General features: G+C 40.0%; 1 protein-coding gene across 2 annotated transcripts in view; it reads right to left on the bottom strand.

The window, feature by feature from the left end:
- The window catches only part of LOC111874142 (protein mesh), a 34,675-nt gene extending 14,920 nt beyond the window's left edge, over positions 1-19,755 (bottom strand). Inside the window, exons 1-13 of one of the 2 annotated variants that reach the window (XM_023869378.2) lie at positions 19,266-19,754; positions 14,194-14,435; positions 11,893-12,258; positions 10,772-10,909; positions 10,371-10,539; positions 8,869-8,980; positions 8,172-8,317; positions 7,158-7,351; positions 6,498-6,643; positions 5,488-5,769; positions 2,635-2,767; positions 340-487; positions 40-228 (exon numbers count right to left, since the gene is read on the bottom strand). In XM_023869378.2, coding sequence (XP_023725146.1) covers positions 40-228; positions 340-487; positions 2,635-2,767; positions 5,488-5,769; positions 6,498-6,643; positions 7,158-7,351; positions 8,172-8,317; positions 8,869-8,980; positions 10,371-10,539; positions 10,772-10,909; positions 11,893-12,258; positions 14,194-14,435; positions 19,266-19,638 — 2,638 coding nt within the window. In that variant the 5' untranslated portion in view covers positions 19,639-19,754. Of the gene's footprint in view, positions 1-39; positions 229-339; positions 488-2,634; positions 2,768-5,487; positions 5,770-6,497; positions 6,644-7,157; positions 7,352-8,171; positions 8,318-8,868; positions 8,981-10,370; positions 10,540-10,771; positions 10,910-11,892; positions 12,259-14,193; positions 14,436-19,265 lie in introns of both variants that reach the window. The other variant, XM_023869377.2, reaches the window with a different exon arrangement.
- Positions 19,756-24,012: the final 4,257 nt, after the last annotated feature.

Here is a 24,012-nt window from a genome sequence, read left to right on the forward strand (position 1 = left end):
ATAGTTACAGTTCTGTTGGACTCAGAACAGTGCACTAACCTGCAATGGCTGTCAGCTGTGTGGCTCTCACCTCCCCGTAGATATTGTCAGGGAGCTGCTCAAAACGACCCTGAACATCAAATTTCTGTTTTGGAGTGTCAGAATGTAACAAAACGAACTCTCCTTTCCCATTAAACGTGTACTCCAAGTCATCAAATGTGATGATATGTGGGTCACCAAACACAGTGGCTGAAAATAATTCATAATGTAAAGCTCACTGTGTTTATCACTCGTTTACACAGAATTTAATTGACAGGTTAAAGTATAAGGACTTTTAGAACTGTGCTGTATAACACTTACCAACAAAAGGTGACTGGTATGCAACGCAGTCCTGCGTGGGTCTGCGTTCAAATCGGAATGTCTCACAACCAACTGCTTGCTCCTCTTGCCACAGGCAGCACATGTAGAATGGTGCAATGTCATGATACCAGTGTGACAGTGTTGGTACCTGACAAAATATATTGCTTATTAGTTTTCAGGTCACTAAATCTAATTTCCAACTGTGTAAAGTTAAATTTTAAGCAGCAAAATTCATTTTCTGTGTTGAGGTTTTCATGGCAGTGAATATTAAGATTATATTCAGCTGGGATGTCACACCATGATGTGTGGTTGGTTAGTGACAGTGTTCTGGGAAAACAGCTGCCTACACTTTGATGTTAGATGAGGATGGAGGTGAGAGGTACCTAGCTACCATCCTGCACAGCATCATGACATGAAGCCTGAAACCCATAATATTGGAGCCAGTGCAGACATTCATTCCTAGGCAGTGACTCAGTAAACAGGTTACTACAGCAATGAATAAGCAAGCAACAATCAAGGCATTGCTGAGCTAACGATGGAAACAGTGTTTTCCATTGGATTCACCCCAAGGCTATATAATGAAGATCCCAGGGCGGCCGACTGACCGTCAGTCATAAAATGAGACTCAGACTCAGCTGAGAAATAATTGAGTCTCTTGTGATGGCAAGAAAAGGATTCAGAAGAGATGACAACAAGAATCGACAGGACAGTTGTGAAGAAAGGAATTAGGCTGTGATTTGAAGACTTTTTATGTTCTGTAGTTGCAGTGAGACTGTTATAAGCTCGTTGCCAGGGTACAGCTAGTGAAGACTGAGAACCCTAGTGTGAGTGTAACGGTAAAGTGTAAAATGTATAGATCAGCGATAGCGCTGTATTACTTTTATTAACAAATTGCGCATATAAATCCAATTAAATCCAATCATCTAATCCAAACCCCATCAATAGTCACACACCCCTAATACACATGACAATATTCTCAACATGGCTGATTACTTAATTTACAGAAAGCAAAGTTAATATCATGATCACAGTCAGGGCCTACCTACCTTCTGATATAAAGGCTAATATTTGACAAACAGCTCAGCATCCAGTCTGTGTTTTATTAGGCCCTAGATTTCATAAAATTGGCCTTCAGAAAATATGTTCATCATATTCAGCTGCACACATAAATGTTAAGATGTAATGAATGTATGTCAGTTCTTCTTCAGCTGGCTTTGCAAAGCTTTATTTAAGTTTATTTGTAATGATAAATAATTGAACATTCAGGATTAATGAGTTTTTGGGCTTCATCCATTGTCTGGTATTCTAAAGAATACAAGGTTTCAGAAACTGGACCACTTACCATCCCCAGGTGAGAGAGTGGGAAACATGTACTCTGGTAGGTCCATTAGGAACAGATAACCACAATCCACCCCCTCACCTGAGGATGGACAAAGTCCAAAAACCCAGTAAGCCTGATTGTCATACACCATCCTCAGAACCCTTAAGAATGTATCTATAATTACACATACTTTAATGTTGGATACCAAAATGATGTATACATGGCTATCCTTACATAACATTCATCTGAGGATTAGTATATAAGCAGAACATTTGAAACACAACACCTGGCTCTTCCCCCTCCCCTCTTTTGTTTCTTTCCCTGAAGTAATTTCTATGTGATTGTATCAGACAAGCAGGTGTACCTTCCCTTCACCCCAGATATGGTTACTTTCTTCATCAGTATGACAGTATACATACAGTAGCTAAAACCCTCCCGTGCCATAGCTCAAGTGGTTAGTCACTGGCTTCCCATTGCGGTGGCACGGGTTCGATCCCGGGTCTGGTCAAGTGGGATTTGTGGTGGACAAAGTGGAGTTGGGGTAGGTTTTCTCCGAATACTTCGGTTTTCCATGCCAATCTTCATTCCACCAATTGCTCCACAATCACCCTCACCTATCATCTGGGGCTGGTACAATAGGCCAGAAGTGGCCACAGTACAAGCGACTTAGTCCCACCCCACTAGCAATAAAAAAACACTCAAATTTAGAAACTGAAGTTTTTTTTGTAATTAAAAACAAGACTGGGAATGAGGATTCAAGTTGCACCTAAAACTCTATCACAACACTTGCGCATCACTTTAACAACTATTGTAAGAGTATGGAGTGTATTGCATAATATCGTTGCATGTTCTCTGTTAGGTTCATGGTAGGAAACTGGAAAGTGACATCTTTATACAGGATAGGGGGCATAAGAACGAAATGGACTTGGCTTACACATTTTGTATAACTATATCTAATTTAGTCCATACTTCACCTTGTTGGCTTCATTCCAGGGCAAGAAACCAAGGTTATGTGACCTGTGGGGCCATGATCCCCACTGTTGGTCATAACTAAGCATAAGGTAGTTGTTCTTGTCATAGCAGCATTGCTGGCCTGAACCAATCTGACTGAAACATTAGATTAATTTTGCTACTTACTTCACTGTTACATTTAATGGGCTAATTATTAAATGCCAGAATATTCTATAATACAAAAACATATTGTATATGAAGGAGAAAATGGTTTCAACTTGTATATTCTCTCAAAGTATCAGAAATTATAAACTTGATCTTCAAATCATCATTAGTTGTTAGGCATGTAAGAAAACATCGTTATCTTATGGCAGTAAATCATGAATGATAAGAAGAAATATGTTCATAACATCTAGAAGTTTGTGATGATGGTATATTAATGCAGTTACTGACTTTCTGGACACTATTCATTTATCCATTCAGTACAGAGATAAGGACTAGCTCTACCAACTGGGCCCAGCTGAATAGGCTTTTTATCTGAGGACAGAGACAGAGTCCAGTCTCCAAAACATCACTTTAATAAAAGTAGGACGATGGATAATTTTCAAAATGTCAGTCACTGTAGAAACATGTTTCATAACCAGGGCAGTGGGATACATACTTTTAGACTAGAAATGAAGTGCAGAAGTTATGAGAGAACTGAAATCTTCTCAAATAACAAAATTTAAGAGAACAATACAGAAAAATTTTAAAAGAACATGCTGACAGGATTTCAAAAGCCATCATTACATACCAACCAGAAAGAAAGTTTGGGAAAACCTGTGAAAAATGGAATGACCCTGTTTTCTGATATCCATAGCAGGTCCCAGTAGGCCTGATGCGAGTATAAACAGATACTGCTGTAGCTTTGTTTGGTGATGCTACAGTTCATTTTCATCTTGTATATTTTTCCATGCCAAGTTATAAACTTAATTTAAAGATGACTTTCATTGTTTAATCACAAAAGAAAGCATTATGGTTTACTGTATGTAATTATTTAATTATTTGCCATGATAACATACGAGTACAAATATTTCCAGACACTAAGCAATACTACATTTAGAACTGCATATTGTGAAGTGTTTTGAAAATTCACTAACAGTAATCATATTGTCTGCTCCTTTGAAATCTTCATGTCTGAACTTTTTATTTAATAGAATTCACATGTTTCCTGACCAAAGCATTTTCTAAGCAACCACAAGATTTATATTATGAAATCTGGGGCACACATAGTTGAGGATTCTACATATGTGCTGACCATTATATGGTGATTTCTTTGTAAACATATTTTTAATAATATTTTAAAAGAATATTTGTAATGCTTAAAAGAAAATATATGATAATTTTATATATTCTGTGTCAGAGATGAAAAAGAATATTAGCGGATGCAGAGGGCATTGGACTACATGTGGGTCATATTTCATAACCATAAATCTCGTGATTGCTTAGGAAAATGTATCTGAATCTGATAATATTAAGTTGTTTATTATCACAGTACAGTCAAGTTCCTGAAATCAGTTTAATTCATCACTATCCTGGCATGTAATGTTATATCTCTCCATGGATATCTGTGGTCTGTTTAGCATGCTACTAACCATATAGTTTCTACACAGCTACAAAATGTGAATCAAATTGCGTACAGGAATTCCAATATACATTGTTTGTGAAGTATGATGTTACTTTATGCATAAGACTGTTTTATGAAAAACTTATAAAAATTGTTTGTATGTTCTAAAATTATGTACAATCACAGAAAATAACCTTCAGCTAGGGTTTTCTTTTTGTATTACAATGAACCCTCCATAATCCAGAATAACTGGGGGTGGACAGGTCATGTGGATTAGGTGATAATCTAAATTAATGAAACAAGATGTATCCCTAAAAGACACAAAAAAAAACTTAGAACACAAATAAATGGAAAATTTAGTGATATAAGTAAATCCTTTATTTAAAATACAAAAAGACCAAACTTTTATTCATCGATAGAAGACTCAGAAGTTGTACTTCCTTTTGAATGTAATAATGCAAGCTTTAAGAAACTGTTAAGTTTTGTCTGAACAGTCAAGTGACTCATCTGCCTTCCTAAATGCCATGTGTCTCATAAAGCACATAATCAACTGTGAAGAGCATTTCTCACTTCTCATATTTTGATCCACATTATTCCACAACCAGATTAATTGTAACAGGATTAGTGGGTGTGTACTGTATTAAGCATGTACCCTTCAGGATGATATTTTAAATTTTGAAATATGTTAAGACAGATTTTTTTTTACAGATTTTAAGGCTCTGTGTTACAAATGACTGTACTATGGTAATAAACAATGCTATGGATTACAACAATGTACAACTCAACATTAAATTAATAATATTAGTATTGAAAAAATGGTCTTATAGGTTATAATCAATATTACAAGAAACACACCGCCTCCATCTTCAGGGTGGAAGATGGATAGAATAGATTCATCCAAAACTGTGGTAACTACTAATCAGATGACACGGTGTCATAACTCAGAAGCCTGCAATCTAACATATGAGCATGATTTTGGCTTCAGACTTTAAAATAGGTAATGCAGCTGTGACAGGGAATGACAATGAGTCCCATGGTTCTGCCAGTCCATGATGGTAGCTGAATGGCAGAGTAGAACCAAAGTTCTCAGAGAGAAACTTGCTCCACTGCACCCTGACCAGCAAACACCACCCCAAATGAAGTATCATGGGATTGAAACCAGGCCTCCAAAACGAAAAACCCCTAGCAACTGAAATATGGTGCAACCAACTGATAATGCAAATTCAAAGAAAAACCTTAAAATTATGGCTATTTGGGCATTCCTGCTGACCTTGGAGCTCCAGAACGGACACAGTGTACCGCACCCTTGTGATAGAAGCAGCTCGGGTTGGCATCCTTGTCACAATCAAAGTCTGGCAGGAAGCGTCCTTTATCAGCCAAGGCATGTTCCAATGTACAGGGGCACTGTGAAACTTCAGCAGCAAAATTTTTGAGGTAACGATCATCAGTTATCCAGTCATTACACAGTTCCTCACTCCATCTGGATCCATATTTGCGTTCCCATTGGCCATTGAAATACCAAGCCAATGGAATCGGTTTACTCCATAGGACCCTACAGGAAATGAAGGATAACTATAGGAAACCTCTGCACTTGAGCTCCACACCTGCAGAAAACCTCTGCCATCATTGTTATAGAAGAGACATGAAACCGTTATGTAATCACAAGTTCCAAAATAACACACAATGTCTACTTTCATACTGTACAGACTTCTAATCCTACATACTTGGTATTACTATCATTTGATCTTAATTCCATAAAAAATAGTACAGAGTCTGTGTTAAATTTGTTGGCTATAAACTCAGAGTTAGGCAATGTTGCTATATTCATGACTGTTGACTTACAGACAATATTCTATACATCATATGTACGCATGTTTGTAATCCATCCCCATAACAAATTTCACATGCCTAACTCAGATGGTTCATTGTGAAGAATTTTCATGAAATTTGATTGTGGGGAGTTTTGCTAAAATGTGCTAATACAATCTAATTGTAACTGAAACTGGATTACAGTAACCGATTGTTTATAAGATATGTATTGGTTCCTGCACACTTCTCAAGCATAACTCGCTGTTCACTGGAGGAAAGAATGTTTCAGATAAAAGCTGTAGAGAAAAATGTAATACACGTATCATGACTGACACACTTTTTTCCGCAAGTCTTACTGCTTCAAAGATAAGTGAAGATGATGGACGAAAGGTGCAAAAACTGTTACATTAGGCACACAATTACTAACTTATCGTCCAATTAATTGGCACAGGCCAAGCTTCGTGTACTTACGGAGATACCGTAAGGCCTGCATGCTGTGTTGGATTGGTCAGGTTGATGTGAATAAATCCAAATTTCAGATTATCAGTTCCTGGATTAGAGCGTGATCTGAAGTTGCCCGGTGAGATGATGTAACTGCCAGAATTCACTGTGCTCTCCTGTAATAAGAAATGACAACCGACCCTTTACATCACAATGTCTGGTGAGACAACTTTCTGTCATAGCATTCTCAGAAGTGTGTCTGCTCGGCCATGTATAATGGTCCACAGTTGGTTCTAGAGAGAGAAACAGGATTCCATACAGATGGACTGTACTTGTCACTATTTTGGCAGGAACTGGAAACATTATTTGAAATGCCTAACACTGTAATTTTAAAATTTCTGTGTAAAGACGGATGGTATTTTTGCATTAACTGCAAAATTCTGAGCAGTTACATAATAATTATTATATCAAATTGGCAAAAATTAGGAATACACATTGCTGTGATTTCTAGTGTGAATTTATACACCTTTATGTATTCTATACATTTTACTTAATTGATATTGCTAAACTCAGCCTTCTTCCCTTATCTCCATTGCTCTGATCTTATCTGAAACCATATTTAAAATTGCCAGTAATATTATCATTGTGAGTAACATTAGCCATATGAGTGAGCAGGTTCTGATAACCAACCTCAATCATGTCGATGTACAGCAGTTCTGGGCGAATCGTTGTTTCCTTATATCCCCACAGTGAGATCTTGATAGGCGCACTTTCACTGGTGGTTAAATTGTGTTTGTTCCAAGAAATCCTAATCTCAGCTGGAGCCCTTTCATGGACAGAGTCCCCTTCAAAAAATATTCTATCTGTTGCTGTGGCTGGAGTCTCTGAAAGTAGCAAACATTTCTTTGAAAGCATGAACAGAAGAGAAATTCTGTAACACATTCATTTCTCTGTTGAGAAACTGTTAAAACTGCTCTCTTCTGTTCTGTTTTATCAAAAACAAACAGATGTACCCACCTCCCCCTGGGACATCGTTACTTTCCTTGTCAATATCACAGTATATATAGCAGCCAAATTTTAAAAAGGAATAACACTCAAATGAAGACTATAAGGCACGCAGTCACAAGGAAGGACACAATATACACAAGAATATAGGAAAAGTACTCCCATAGGAGAGGATTGACGTAACTCACGAATTTGAAGTGCGACGTATAGATAATAAATCTTGAGAAGTTTTAATATATAAATGTTATTATTATACATGACATACTTACAATTTAATCATTTTATAAAGNCAAACGAAGAAATTAAATTTTAGTTTAGTTTACTTAACTGGGGATGAGGATTTGAATCTCATCCAGAAACTCTGCCATAACACTTGCACATCAGTTTAATGGCAGTGGCTACCATACATATTGGTAAGAATATGGAGTAAATTTCCTTATATTTCTGTGTTCCCTATTAGGTCCACAGTATAAAACAGAAAAGTTGACAATTTAATCGATGACCTTACCACTCCGGAGAAGAATAAGAAGCCCCATGCACAGTCCCTTGCAGCGTGACATGTTTTCCCCAGCGTTTCCGTATCAAAGATCATGACAAAAATGACTTCCACCTTGAATACATAACTAAGTTCAGCTAGTCTTCACACCCATGCAGTTTGTAGTCTTGTTGAGATTTTAGCAACGACTTAACCATACTTACCAACAAAGAATTTTCCTTTCCAGTTGAATTTTGATACTCCAGTTGCTATCTCAAAACGCACATAGCCCTCAGCCATCATAAATGGTTGTACACAAATGGCTCTGTTGGAATCCACTACTGTTCCCGTTACTGTTGTGTCATCAAACCTAGAGGTCAAATAATGGAAATGTTTATTATTGAAAAACAAGAGACAGTCATTTCAAGATGGTAGTGAGTGCATACATTATACTGAGCTTCTGTTCATAAGATGAATATTGCTGGAAGAAAATGAGATCTGAATTCTGAAACTTTCCTGGAAAGTTTTGTGTGCATAGTTGGTTATTTAAAATGATTGCTACATTTAAAACAAATTCTGATAAATATACACAAGAGCATTTTAATGATATGATATCTTTCCTTGACATTTTATCTGGTAAAATCTTGTTTAAAATTGGCCTCCATTTGTGCCTCTTAGTTCATGGTTATCCTGAAAGTAAATTCCCATGACAACCTGGGATAGGGTATGAGGCTGCCTATGCCTTGGGACTCAAAATAGTAGGATTCCTTACTTTATCCTGCCACCTGGTGAGGAAAACAGAACAATTTTCTGAAACACTGCAGTCTGAAAATACTGTGACAGTGACCAAAATGCAAATTAAAAGTGTTATACACTATCATCAGAAACCTTTCTGTCAGTATTGCTGTTGACTGTCATTACCTGCATTGAATTTTCTCTCCGGGAACAAAACAGGGCCCAGTAATGTTAACCACAGTGCCTCCCAACATGTTACCACTCTCTGGAGCAAACATTAACAGAAGATTTGCTCCCGCTGCAATGGAATCATTGTGATATTAGGGTACATGTGTAAAAACTGAATTAAGGACAAATAGTTCTTAAAGTTTCAGAAGAACATACCACCTCCATCTTGAGGGTCAAAGAGTAGGCTAAATGAGAAACCAGCTCTTTATAGTAACAGCTTCAAGACAGAACTTAAATCTAACAAAGTCACTCCCACTAATAAATAAATTGCTTTATCGGAGGTAAAGGCCGAAAATTAAAAAGGACTGAGTATGTGATAATGTGGTGTCTGGTTAGGGTTATTGCATGCATCTGAGGTGTGGTGATATAGGAATATGCAGAAATGGTGAAATGATAATTAACGTGGGAAAACTCCCAGAGAAACCTGCTCCAATGGCTCTTTCGTGAAGTCTCGGGATTTGAGCTGGAACTGCACATGAAGAAGCTATAAACTGCGTACTGTTACATGTCATTTGTTTTGTGTGCTTGCTGTTCTCATAAAGGATCAATCACTGCACTCTGTATTATAGGTAATTACAGAACTTTAGATGTAGTGTGCCAAAGCTTGAAACAGCGATACCACATTGTATTTGGCTTCTTATCTTTCATTTTGGAGGAACTGTTTTTGAAGAGACTGTGGACCTGTCGTCTGACCGATTACTGATGAATGAATCTTTCATTTGCATTTCAAATGTAGCACCTTGGTCTCAAGTTTTTGTGGGGAAATGGCTGGCTCTGTATGTAAAACCCCAGTACAGGGGCACAGCAGTGAAATGGGTTAAAAATGGAGACTTGAAAATATCAGCAGGATGAGTACAGAAAATTATTACACACATACATTAAACCCTTGCTAATCCAGAGTAATGGGGGAAGAGTGATCCATATTAAGCAAATAACCTAATTAGTTAAAACAAAAGGTAGTCCTAAAAGACAAATAAAAACTTTGAATACAGATAGAAAATTTAATGATATAAGTAGTGCTGATGAAAATAAATAAATAAAATATCACTGTAGAGCCTTTACATGAAAACTATAAAAAGACGATACATTCATTCATTGATCGAAACCTCAGAGGTTGTACTTGTTTTGGAACGTAATAATGCAGGTTTGAAGAAACTGTCAAGTTTTGTCTGAACAGACAATTGGCTTCCTAAATCCTGTGTATCTTTTAAAGAATGTACTCAACTGTTAACAGCATTTTTCACTTTTCATATTTTAATCCAGATTAACTGTAACCAGATTAGTAACGGTTTGCTGTACTTCATGCCAGGCACTTTTAAGTACTACTGGGAAATCAAAGGTTGTACCAAAGAAACATACACTCAGAAAATCTAACACTATAGATGTCATCCATCTGAAGAGCAGATGGATAGAGGAAAGCGAATTCTTTCAAAAAAGTGTAACAAGAAAGATAAGCATACCAATATCTTTGTTGCAATTTCCAACCATGATTTTCTCATCAATGCGGAAAATATGTCTTCCTGGGAAGCCGTTAGTCCAGCCTCTGCCGACAAGGTCTCGTAAAACTGAATCCTGAGAGTAGGGTTTATATTCGAAGCTCTGAGTCCCATTTCCTCCGTTAAATCCAATCTGAAAAAATGACAAGCTGAAAGCGGTGGCATATTAAATTTTGTGGAACAGAACTTCTTTTGTCTCTCTTTGGAGTTACGAGCAGTGAGTGGTATGTAAGTGGAAGGACTGTGGGTAAGAGTGAAGTGACTGTTTGGCAGCTACAGTGATGGAAGAATGGCAGAGGTGGAGTTGTGGGACTGCTCCAAATTCATGACCTCTGACAGACTTAGCTAGCAAAAAATATACTCACAAATGCAGGCACACCACCCTCTCCAGTTGTTGTGTCACCGCCAGCTTCTGTGTGACTGGTCCATTGTAAATTAACATAATTGAATATGGCATATGAATAAACCTCATCTGTGGCCAGCACCAGCTGGTAAGTATTTGTCTGAAACAAGAAAGGAGCTGTTACATTTGAGAAGTATTAAGGGAGAAACAAAAGGAACAGATGTAGAAATAAAATTCTTAAATAAGGAGATGTAGTTTAAAATCTTTTAACAGAGTTGGAACAGAAATTATTACAATGGCTTGGCTGTGTAAAAAGAATAAATGGAGAAAGGATACCAAGACAGGCATTAGAAATAAAATTCAAAGGAATAGCTCTATGGGATGACCAAGAGTAAAATGGTTCTACTAAGTATTAAATGACAGCAAGAAACTGAAGAGGAAAGACTGTGAGAAGAGAGAAGAGATTTGGAAACTTTTCATTAATAGATATTTCTAAGACAGAAATGGCGCTAGAAGAACAGCTGATTTGATTTAACCTGTACCCCAAACCAAATAATTAATTTAACCCTCTCAGATGTAGGAATGCAGTGAGACTGCAGCCTCAAATATGCATATTGTACCAGCCCCTGAAGATAGGTGAGTACTGAGCAACGTGGGAATGATAATTGGCAGGAAAAAACTGAAGAGCTGAGAGAACCTGCCCCAGTAATGCTCTGCTCACCACAAAATCCCACAGATTATCCTGCAACTGAAACCTGATTTCTAACCTCTTGGTACATCTGTTGTATAGAAAACTGTGAGCAGCCAGTCACCAACTGACCTGTTTAACTTTCATTTTAAGGAGACTAATCTCATAGCAAATAGGGACAAGAGACAAGTGACAGACTATGAACAGTAAGCTGAATACAGTTCCTAAAGTCCATATTTTAAATTTATATGTTAAAAAGATTAACTCTCATTCACAAGGAAGAACAGAAACTGAGGGTGTTTGAGAGCAGGGTGCTGACGACACTGTATATTGTAATACAGGAGACTTTACACAGTATATACTCATATTACTGTGGCTATATATGACAGTTACATTGGTTTTACTTTGAACATAATACAATGCCACAAACCACAGTCTTAAGAGCAAAGTCTTACTCTGTATAGTGAATTATCAATGCCACCAGCAAATGACATGTTTTTCCATGTGACAATTATAGCATGTTTGGGATTAAAGGTGTCAGCCCCAATTATTCCTTCACGGATGTCCCATTTCAGGCGTTCCCTCATCTCGACACCAAACTGGTCAGTACGAGACTGCAGATCTCTCTCTAGGCGGAAGTACACTCCTGGCCTCCTTTGGTCAACATCTTCATTCCGGATCTTGCCAATACGAGATTTGCTGAAGAAGATCCCAATGAAGGCTGGGTCATTCTTCTTGGGCCATTCCTTTATTGGGAAGACCAGGGGGTACGTGTAGTGCTCTGGTGGATCACTGAACTCAAGATACCCATTCATGGAAAGCTGCACAACAAACAAATCACAACTGTATAAACAAAATTAAAATAAACGGTGTTTGTGTTAAAATATACTTAATGATAATAGAGCAGAAACAGGAGAGAAAACATATCCTTTTTCATAAAATGCTACAGTTTTACCCTGCCATTACAAATTGTGACATGTAGACCTGTTGCTATGCAACGATTGCAAAATAAGCAACTATACCACTAGGCAGCAGCCCATAAACAGCAACAGAGGAAAGATGTTTTGTGTGCAGTCTGCACCAAAATGTTATAAGCAGAACAAGTTAGGATCTGCAATTAGATAACCACTGGGGTTCAACTGCGGTTAGCTGTCGCTGTGAGAAACCGGTAGCTGGAGCTGGGGTCAGTTCATGTACCCAGAGGAAGGGGAATGTCCACCATTGGAAGCTGCTACCAAGTAATGGCTGGTGAACACTAACAGACTGAGAAGACCTAGTTTGTTCTGTAGTGATTTGTCAAATGTGTAGAACAATGACAGCATAATCCTTATTTGTATTTATGAGTCATAGGAGTTCAGTAAATATGATTATCAATGCAAACCCCATCTACGAGTATAGTCACTCCATACATGTGACAGTATGTTACAGTCAGAGGTTGTAGTAGTTACAAATAGAAGTAAACAGCAGCCAGTATTATACTGTCCTCCTCTGCCGAAAATAGTTTATAGGTTGTAAATAGCAGCACTAGTTATTTCATATTGTTATTCTAAAAAGTTTAATGCCTTAGTACAGCGGTATTCAAATTTTGTTCACGTACCCCCAGATATAATTTCTCTTCAACTTTGTACCCCCAAAGTTTTTGATGTATGATTCAAGTTATACGCAGTCTACAATCTACATCTAAAATAAATTACATCCAAAATAATGTATTAAATAATAAGTTTCAAACGAGAAAGGGAGAATCAAGCTATTAAGTAACAAATATATTATTGCCTATTATATAAAAATTAAAGAAGGAATAAAGGTATTTTAGCAAAGCAAAATTATATGATAAATATTTTAGCAATTATTAATGTGCCCAGACCTTCCAGCGTTTCATGGACGACATTCTACGGGGACTCGACTTCGGCTTCGCATACTTAGACGACATCCTTGTCTTCTCCCAGTCACTCGAAGAGCACGAACAACACCTACGTGCTCTCTTCAAGCAACTCCAGAGGTATGGGATTATTATCAACCTGTCAAAGTGCGTCTTCAGAGCACCTGAGGTCACCTTTCTCGGCTACAAAGTATCCGCCGAGGGTTCCGAACCTCTGGAAGACCGAGTGGCCCATCTCCAGGACTGCCCCCTCCGAAGACCGCCAGTCAGCTCCGACGATTCCTAGACATGCTGAACTTCAACAGGCGATTTCTGCCCCACGCAGCGACCACGCAGGCACCACTGCACGACGTCCTCTCCGGACCCAAAGTCAAGGGCTCCCACCCCATCACTTGGACACCGGAGCCCCACAAGGCATTCGAAGAGTGCAAGGCGAGTTTGTCACGCGCCACTCTACTGGCCCACCCGGATCCATTCGCGCCACTTGCACTCGTCACAGCTGTCTCCACGTCCACCATGGGTGCCGTGCTACAACAACGCGTAAGGAACACCTGGCAGCCCCTCACCTTCTTCTCAAAGAAACTTAACCCGGCCCAACAGAAATACAGCGTCTACGACCGCGAGCTACTGGCTATCTATGAAGCAGTCAAGCATTTCCGCCATATGCTGGAAGCGCATCACTTCACCATCCTCACCGACCACAAACCAATCACCTACACCTTCCAGCAGAAGCGGGATAAATGCTCACGTAAATGTAATGAATGAATGTATAAGGGGTGGGCCTTCTCGGCCCTTGCACCACGACCTGCAGTGGTCTATTGTGCTTAACATAAATGTAAACTATACACCTAAACAACTGTTGTTTCAAATTACATACTCTGGTATAATTAAACCGGAACCCATAGAAAGGCAGTTGGAAGTTGAAATTCTTGTGGATTTGAGGTACAGAGTTGTGGATGTCTTGCTGGTAGTCACCATTGCCATCATCGCCACCCTTATCAAAGAAACAGTACAGGAATTCGCTGCGGATCTCCCTAAGACGAGTCTCCGTGATGACATAGGCGCTTTCTCTTGGGCCAAGTCGATGGGTTGGAGGGCCAAACCTGTTGTCTTTACAGTCTGAAAACAGAGTGCTGCGTTAAATGTGTCAGGTGCAACTTCAAAGTTTCACATTGTCACCATGTTTCTTAACTACTGACTTGTGACTATTATTCCGTATGTGATACATAGCTATCTTTACGGTCTATCTGCGTACCAAATGTTGCATGCAGTTCGAATCAGTAATGCTACACCCAGTACGTTCCATGGCTTGAACAGTAATGCAGGAAATGCTTTTTGCTGGACAGATTATACAGAACACGATGCACGAACTTCAATAGCTAAGGACACAGCGGTTCCTCCCAAGCGCGGAGGTTACAAACACCCCTACTGTCAGCCTGCTCTGCCACACAACCTTGTGTCCTTATCAAATGGGTTAAAGTAAAGAGTTACTATGGCCTGGGGTCGTCTCAGCCTCTAACAGAAATGACTACCAGGAATCTTCCTGGGGGTAAAGGGTGGTCGGTGAGGAGGGCTGACAACGTCTCGCAACCCTGTGGGCCTCCACGGCCTGTTACAGGGACAGCTTTACTCGTCACTGGATGTAAATGAGTGCTTAGTTTAACGCTTCAGAACAAAGTGTACCGCCCGCTTTAGCATAAAATCATCTTTGATTTTGCCCCTCATGCAGTTATTTTCCCGAACAACATTAACTGGTTGGTTTTGTAATGGAGAAGCAGTGTGTTTTCTGTGAGGTAGACACATAATTTTTAAATGTTATTTGGATTATTTTCGAGCTTCAGAGTCTGGCCAAAGTGCCTAGGACACACACAGACAGCTGATCCTTTTTGGTTATTTATTTATTTATCTGTGGTTTGTTTAACGATGCTGTCAGTAGCTCAGGCCATACAATGTCCCCGCCTCCATGCCTCTATTTTCAGTGTCGAAAAGTAAACCATGCAATGAAGCATCAGAAGCAGGGGTGGAAGCTTAGCTTTGTTCCATTATTTACACTGACCCTGAAGATGGAGGCAACATGTTCTTCCGAAACGTCTAACTCTCTCCGACCTACATGGCGTTAAAATCCAGAAGACGCTATTATTAATACTCACTATCATGAGACCCTAACATATAACAGATTGAAACAGGCCACGACCGTTTCCTCCCCAAATCCTTTCAATTAAACTCAATGCGATCATCCCCGCTTATTTACATTGCGGTCTTCTGAGATGCAAAGAAAGTAAAGCTATTCCTGTAAGAGGCCTTGAAGGCCCATAGGGTTGTGAGATGTCGAGGCTCCGATATTTTCTAGACAATCGGCTCACAGATGGCGGCAAGGTTGTCAGCCTTACGCGCCGGCCGGCCGCCCTTTACACCCCAGGAACATTCGTGGTAGTTTGGTAGGCATTATCAACATTTCGGAGGAACCTGCTGCCCCTATCTTCGAGATACAGCAATAAACCTTTCGTGCCAGTTGACGTCAGATAACCGCTACAGTTTTAACAGTCGTGAGGTAGTTTAATAATATCCATCAGTCTAATAGAGCCATGCCTTTAGCTCACTGAGTCGCTACCAACGGTTTGAAAACATCCATTTTCATTTGTCCGGTTATCACGAAATACCAAGCCCAGATAACAGCAGGTGATATCAGCGCTGAACTTGCTGACGTGTGTAGGATTAGTAAGCTGAGATGTCCTGGGCCAGTTATCTCGCCCATAGCAAACACATGAAGAAAAGACCACACCAAGCCCATGCTTGTATTTAATGATCAAGCCTATGGTAGTTTTCATAAGGCTTAGCCGCTTGAATTCAACAGCTGAAACTGCTTTTCATTGCAGGCCCTTATGTACGCCATGGTGTTTAAAAAAATTGTTATAATATTTTACAAAACACAACACTAAACTACGTTTTGATATCTACGTACTGAAGTGAAATGAAAAATAAAGATAACGTCTTCCATGTCACAACAAAATGGCGTCTCGACGAGATAAATGAAGAGTGTACCACGCCCTGTGGAAACATGGCGCCGAAATTATTTCTTACATATCAGTTTCAACTTCGTGGCGCTGAGCCCTTCTTGAAAAGCCGCCAGTTGTGCAGCTCCTCAAGAACTTCCCAGCATTTTATGGAACCCGAAGGTTCATTACCGTGTTCACAAGAGCCCTCCGCCGGTTCGTATCCTGAGCCAGATAAATCCAGTCCATACCACCCCATTCTATATCTCTAAAATCCATTATAACGTTATCCACCCACCTACATCTTGGTCTTCCTAGTGGACTCTTTCCTTCTGGCTTTCCCACCAGTAGTATCCTATATGCATTCCTCTTTTCCCCCATTTGTTCTATATGCCCCGCTCATCTCCTTGATCATTCTAATTATACTTGGAGAAGAGTACAAGTTATGAAGCTCCTCATTATGCAGTTTTCTACATCCTCCTGTCACGTCATCTCTCTTCGGTCCAAATATTCTCCTCAACGCCCTGTTCTCAGACACCCTCAGTCTGTGTTCCTCCCTTAATGTCAAAAGGCCAAGTTTTATACCCATACGGAATCACAGGCAGAATTACAGTTTCGTATATTCTTATTTTTATGTCGTAACATTAATTGAAAGACGGAAGCTATCGCGTTCGAATAAATTAAAATCAAATTTCTGCTGGGGCCGTGGACACGTAGTAATATAATCCTCTTTAGTATATTTCAGGTTCTACTCACACCTGAGGGTCACGCTATGTTTCGAGAAATAAATTCAAGAGAACTGAAATATTCCACATAGAAACAGTCTATTGCCGAGTTTAATAATGCATTAAATTATACCTCCGCTCCCCCATACGTCTTCATTGCATAGTGCTTAATTAAGCACAGGAGCTTAACCTTTCACATACATTTTGTTCGACTGGTCACGATTAAAGTTCAATAAAAAGCCGTCACTTTTTCCCGGACACTTGCCCACGTGATATGACCGTACGTTCCCGTAGCAGAGTGTAGAGTGAATTATGAAAAATATGTATGTCTGTACGTCCGCGAACACTGGTTATGTTGTGGTATTTTAGGTTATGACACCGTATAGTTTCGTAGGTGGTTAAGAACGTTTCGGGAGAACCAGCTGCCTCCATCTTCACTTCTACCCTGAAGATGGAGGTGGCTGGTTCTCCCGAAACGTCAATTAACTGCCTACTACCTTACAAGATGTAACCAGATCTAACTATGAATTTTCACCGACGTGAAAACCTTAAATCACGGTCGGCTTTGGTTACATATTGGATCATTTTTCATGAAGGCCTCGTGGCCTAGATGGTTGAGGCACTATGCTACAAGCCGGAAGGTCGCGGGATCGAATCCAGATGAGTTCATTGTATTTTAAATTTACCTAATCCTTCCAGCCGTACTACGGCCCTGGGCTGACTCAGCCTCTAACAGAAATGAGTATCAGGAATATTCTTGGGGGTAAAGGGGGGCCGGTGCGTAGGGCTGACAACCTCACCGCCATCTATGAGCCGACTGTCCAGAGAAAATGTGGCAACTTCAACATCTCACAACCCTATGGACCTCCACTGCCTGTTACAGGGATACCTTTACGTTTTACCTTTTCATGAAGGCTGGTTAAGAGCCCACGAGACAGCTGAGGTACAACGTACAGAACTAAATTATACACGTATATCATTCTGTGGCATATTTGCTCAAGGCAAGAACTGTGGAGCCAGAGAAACAGCCGTTGCAAGAATGGCTCTGAAACAACATTCAATTCTTAACAACTGAAGCGAAACAGAGAACGGAACGGCGTCCGTTGCTAGGCAGCAGATTTTTAATAAAGAAGAACAGACGGCCGCTGCTAGGGAACGGTTCGGTAAACACTTTCCCGTTATAAGCAAGGGGCAAGGTTAGAGCTGAGTCAGTTGGTGAGTAGAAGAATAGGAGGTCGGTGTGAAATGGCCGAGTATCAGTTGGAAGGGAAGCCGCCGTTCAGAGAGGGTTTGAACACGAAAAAAGACGTATAACCATTGTTAGAAGCTGTTACCAGGAAACATCTAGTACAGACACTGCAAGCTGGAAAAGACTTAGCGTGTGCTGTAGTGAACTGTAAAGTGTGGAAATTAGCGATAGTGTTGTAGGTATTTGTAGTTACGATCTGTAAGTGGTCAATAAATGCAATTATTCAAAACTCTGTCTATAGTCACTCATACACGTGACAATATTAAGAATGCAGTGAATTATTCATTCATCAGTGGCTCTACAGCCCTTTGTTGGGCCCTGGCCGCTTTTTTTTTTCAGTTTCGTAATCCTATACATAGTCGGTAGGACTCCTTGGACGGGGGATCAGCCCGTCGCAAAGCCTCTACCTATACACAGACCAGCACAAACACAGAATAAACGAAAACAATCATCCATACCTCGAGTGGAATTGGAACCCACGACCCACAGTTCATGCCTTAGGGCGGCCGCACACCAGCTACGTCAAGACAAGCATCAAGACATGAGATAAATGATGCAGTCTTGCTTCATTCGTGATTCGTCAGCATGAAGCTGACATAGCATCATGACTCAGACTGGCGTCATGCGGTTTTCATAATAATTCGTTTCAACTGTTTTCCTTTCTTTGCGTCATGTTGCAGAAATCGTGTCTTGACTGTTACATGTCTTGACGCATGCCGCGCGGCCACCTTGACCGGCTCAGTGGATTACTGCATACCCACCAATCAGGCACAATAAAAGTCGGACGCTTACCTCTTCAAATCGGTCCGACCCGCAAGGTAGGATTTCGTTTCACAGTTGTGCTCTCTAGAAAACGCACTGTATGTTTTCATCTTGTAAGCCACAATCACGTTGTGTGCCTCGCTTTATCACCATATAAAACACATCCCTAGTTACGACTGATACACATTTTTACTGTCGTTGGTGCGTCGCTTTGACTTACCATAGTAGACATCTAAATTCCCTGATCTTGTCCTATCATCACTCGGGTTCGTTTCGGGGGTATCAGGAACGCCTTCAGCGTCTGTTTCCTTTCTGTCTATCGTTTCTGGCACATCTTCCACTAATTCAATTTCATGATGACGTGCTTTAAACTTTTCTGAAGGTTTCAGTGCCGCATCTTTATCGTCATCTTCTAACGCTTCATCGGTATCAATTTGCGTCTCAGTTTTACCTGCGTATTTCGCTTCAGATGAAACATCACTAACTGATTCATCATGACCCGAACCACTATCCTCAGCGAATACAGTTGTAAATCCAGCTGAAAGAAACACTAAGAACACTAACAATGCAAACAGACTGTGAACGCGTGGCATTTTGGAAGCCTTGCCCGCTTTTACTGAACGGGCAGGGTCAGACGTCCAACAGATAGTAACGGAAGTAACTCGTTTCTAAAGAACCGAACTGCGGGCTGGAGTTTACAGCTTTGCTCAGCTCAAGCCCAAACGAATTTACAGACCTGTTTCAACATCATCAGAAGGCTTTGTCTGATAAAGAATATTATCTTGGTGGAAGGTGCAGCATATCTCACCCACTAACTTCATTACAGATAAGTGTGATGTGCAAAGGGTATTGCGCAGACCCGAATTTACGGCGAAATCCACTGATTTCACACACAAATTACGTTGAAAAAGATTATTACAGTATACCCTCGCTAATTCGGATCGAAATATGAAAAATGAAAAATTATGTTCGTATTTGACTACATACTTTAAAAGACACATCGGATTTAGGAGCAAAAGGGCTTTCAGACTGTGTTGAGGGCAGCTGGAGAGACTTAAACCATGATAGAAAAGATCTGAGCTGGATGAATGAGACCCTGGATTTCAGTTTCTGTCAGAGGAAGAAATTGCTGCAGTGATATTTTTCTCATCAGCACTATTCGTGTCATTAAGTTTTGCAGTTATTTGCTCCGTAAGTTTTTTAGTACTATCTTTTGCTCCATTTATTTGGATTATCGCTTAATCCGGATGACCTCCCCCAGTTTTATTTTTTGCTACTGGGGTGAGACTAAGTCCCTGTACTGCGGCCACTTCTGGCCTATTGTACCAGCCCCAGATGATAGGTGAGGGTGATTGTGGAGCAATTGGTGGAATGAATATTGGCAAAGGAAGCCGAAGTACTCGGAGAAAACCTGCCCCAGCGTCACTTTGTCCACCACAAATCCCACTTGCCCGAACGCGGGACGCCGTGGTGGGAAGCCAGCAACTAACCTCCCCCAGTTAATCCGAATTATGAAGGGTGTACTGTATTAGGAACGATTTTGGGAGCCGTCTATTTTTCATGACTTCTTGGAAACTGGCAACTGCAACGCTACCGCGATTTCCGAGAATTGTTATCAGCCCAAGTTGAACACATGTTGCTGAATGGAACAGTGCAAATTGAGGAAACGGCAACGCAACTCACGGGGAGACTGAGAACCTCAATTTCCAGACAAGGGAACATGCCAATTTCTCACAATTGCGTTGCTGCATGCTTTCCTAGTGTCAGCTGTTCTGTAACTCGCTTCAGTGATTCATTTGTTTCCTAAGATGGTACGAAAGGTTCACGGAGCTGCTAATTTCGTTTTTGTGCATTTAACTGAGCAAGAGCCACCCAGACTATGGTAGGCAGGACAAAATAGATTTGGCTTGAGAGAGAATTTCTCTTGAGACGAAGGAGTCTGGATCCAGGGTAAGTTCTTTCGAAAGGGATGCGCCATAGCTCAAGCGGTTAGTCGCTGGCTTCCCATCGCGGCGGCCCGGGTTCGACCCCGGGTCTGGTCAAGTGGGATTTGTGCACTAATATATCATTTACTTCACACATATATTTCCGTCATAAATACAACTTATTATATAGTCACCCTTCCTCAACATTACATGGCTCGGCTATATACGGCCATCATCAGGTGTCTTCTACCTTGCTAAAATTGTTGCACTGTATGTCAAAATTTCGTATCGCGTGTGAAAGCGATATTTCCTGATTAAAATGAATTGACCTTAATTAGAAGAAGTGCAGCTGCAGTTCTGCAATTGGGGTATGACTGAACATGTCTGTGCTTCAGCTCCGAGGTGGCGGTAAATGTAAGCCCGTCACTGTAACGGAAAGAATTCGCAGACTCACAGTTAGTATGCTGTGGAACGAAACGGATATGTCACGTGATGACAAAGTTAGAGGTGCTGATTTTTATGTGTAAAATAATGAATACTCCTAAAATTCATATTAGAAACTAAGACTTTGAAGTATGCCATTATGGGATCGTATGTTGGAGAGAGAGGGAAGGACTTTTTAGAAAAGTTATGCATGTTTAAATGATTCGTTATCTGTTAGAAGAAAAGATTAATTATATTTCAGGTACTTGTGCAACAGCACTTCACAGTATAGATGAGTTTGTATTTGGCTCATGAAATTTGGTGTTGTAGGAGAGTTTAAAAGTAGGTACAAATATTATGTAAAGCACTTTTCTGTATTGGTATTAGCTTGGTCATAGTGAACTGTAAGTAATGAAGCTTCACTGTTTGAATTACTTTCTTTGCCAATTTTTCAGTATGGAAGTTTGTTTTGACTCCGATCATTTCTCCATGGCTTGCACAGTCTTTAGAGTGGTTTATAGCCATATTTTATTGTTGAGCAGAGTGTTAACACTTTTTTTTTGTAATTATGGAACTGATACATGACTCAGGTTCTGGTGAAGATCAGCATTTTCATTTTATGAGCTGATTGTTCTTGATGTTTGTTATAGTGCTTGAATATTTTTGTTCCAAGTAGTTACTATAGGATTCTGACGATGGTGTATAACACACTGATATATTGGGTTTCTGGACTTTATCCATCGTCCTGGTTTTTAAGATAACAAATAAAAACACGACGTTTCGGAAACTGGATCTGTTTCCGAAACGTCGTGTTTTTATTTGTTATTTTAAAAACCAGGACGATGGATAAAGTCCAAAATCCCAACATATCANATATCAGTGTATTTTTGTTCCATTTAGTTTCCAGTTAGTTTCCAGAACGAATATTTGGTCCCCACTAACAATCTGATCTAGATAATTGCATTTTATAAAAGCTGTACTCACATCAAAGTGTGTGAAACAGTAAACATTACAATTGTGGCTATGGATATCATGGTCTTCTGTCTCTAACTGAAATGTAGAGCACAGCATTATATATATATGGAAAATAAAGGAAATGAATGAATGAATGAATGAATATAATTATTGACTTGGAATTTTCGTTGGACAGAAATGTGGAAATGGAAATTAATTTCCCATTTTTAAGCAGCTAAAGTCTCTATTTTTATGTATTTTTACAGTGTTCTAATATGGAGATATGTATGAACAAAATTGATTTAATACATGGGTATTATTAGTACCATTTCTTTAGGCCAGTATGTATACCAGCAAATACTTGATCTGTATTGACAAACTTGTCAAGAGTCTCACACATTTACCATTGCATTGTAATTCTTAATCTTGAGGCAAAAACTGAACCTGAGAATACCAAAAAACGTGTTTTTTTTGTGTGGGGGGCAAAGTGACAGATATTATCATGCAGGAATGTTATGTAACCATTTTATTTTTCATTGCAAGCCACATAGAAGTTTTACATTTTGTTGAAATTAAAAGTGGATCGACTTTGAAATTGTACATGCCGATTCACATGTGAATCAGAATGTGTCTGTTTCTTAATGCTGTTCATTTTATTGTTTCAGGCCTGTGACTCATCAGCATGAGACCTCAAGTGGCTTTTCTGGCATAAGAGTAAGAAGCTGTTGCCGTGCAGTCATAACAAGCAAGTTACAGCATTTCTCTGACATCCATTTTGCTGTCCGATTATCTATTCTTGGCTCTTTCAGATAGTCTTTTCCCTTGAGACTATGACACAATAATCTGTTCATGTCAAGACTGAAGTGAAAATCTGTGCACGTCAACGCTACCGCGTGCCCCCACTTAATTGAAATGATAATATTAAAATATATTTCAAAGATGAACCACCCCCCCCTTGTAGTAAATTAAGATCTAAGACAACACCGTGGACTTTTCCCAGTATTGTTCAACCCATGCGTGTATACAGAGACAGATTCAGAAGGGTGGAAATTAAAAAAAGTAATAAGTTTACGTACGACTGGTAACGGTAAAAAAGGTAAAGTTGTCCCTGTGCTTAATTAGTCAAGCACTATACCATGAAGATATGGAAGAGTGGTGACATAACTCCACATATTCTTGACCTCGTCACTAGATGGAGGTGAGTTGTCAGCTTCACGTCTCGGCCACTTTACTCCCGGGGAAAGAGCCCCCGGTACCCATTAGATAGGAGGCTGGGTGGATCCTAGAGCCGATCTGGAAGCTGAGGAGAAGAGAAAAATCTCTTGCCCCTTCCAGGAATCGAACCCTGGTTCCTTGGTTGTTCTGCGGAGAGTCTGTTGACTAGCTGAGCTTGGCTGTCCTCGCTCTCAGAAGCAATTTTGTTGGGGTGGATGCAGTTAGCTATTATTTATACCTGTTTCCGTGTTAATTGAGCCAGAAAAGTTAAAAGTGATACTGGAAGGACACGCAGAGCGTAAACCATGTTCATCACAGTTATCACAGTCTTGCCACCGCTCCGAATCGATTTATCAGTGAAAACTACCGAGATAGCCGTCAGCAGTGGCTGGCCCGAGAGTGCCGTGTGCAAACACACTATCTTGGAAACGTGGGACGACGGTCCATGGT

The sequence above is a fragment of the Cryptotermes secundus genome, unplaced genomic scaffold (assembly GCF_002891405.2).
Source record: "Cryptotermes secundus unplaced genomic scaffold, Csec_1.0 scaffold26, whole genome shotgun sequence".
In the NCBI taxonomy this organism is placed as follows: domain Eukaryota; kingdom Metazoa; phylum Arthropoda; class Insecta; order Blattodea; family Kalotermitidae; genus Cryptotermes; species Cryptotermes secundus.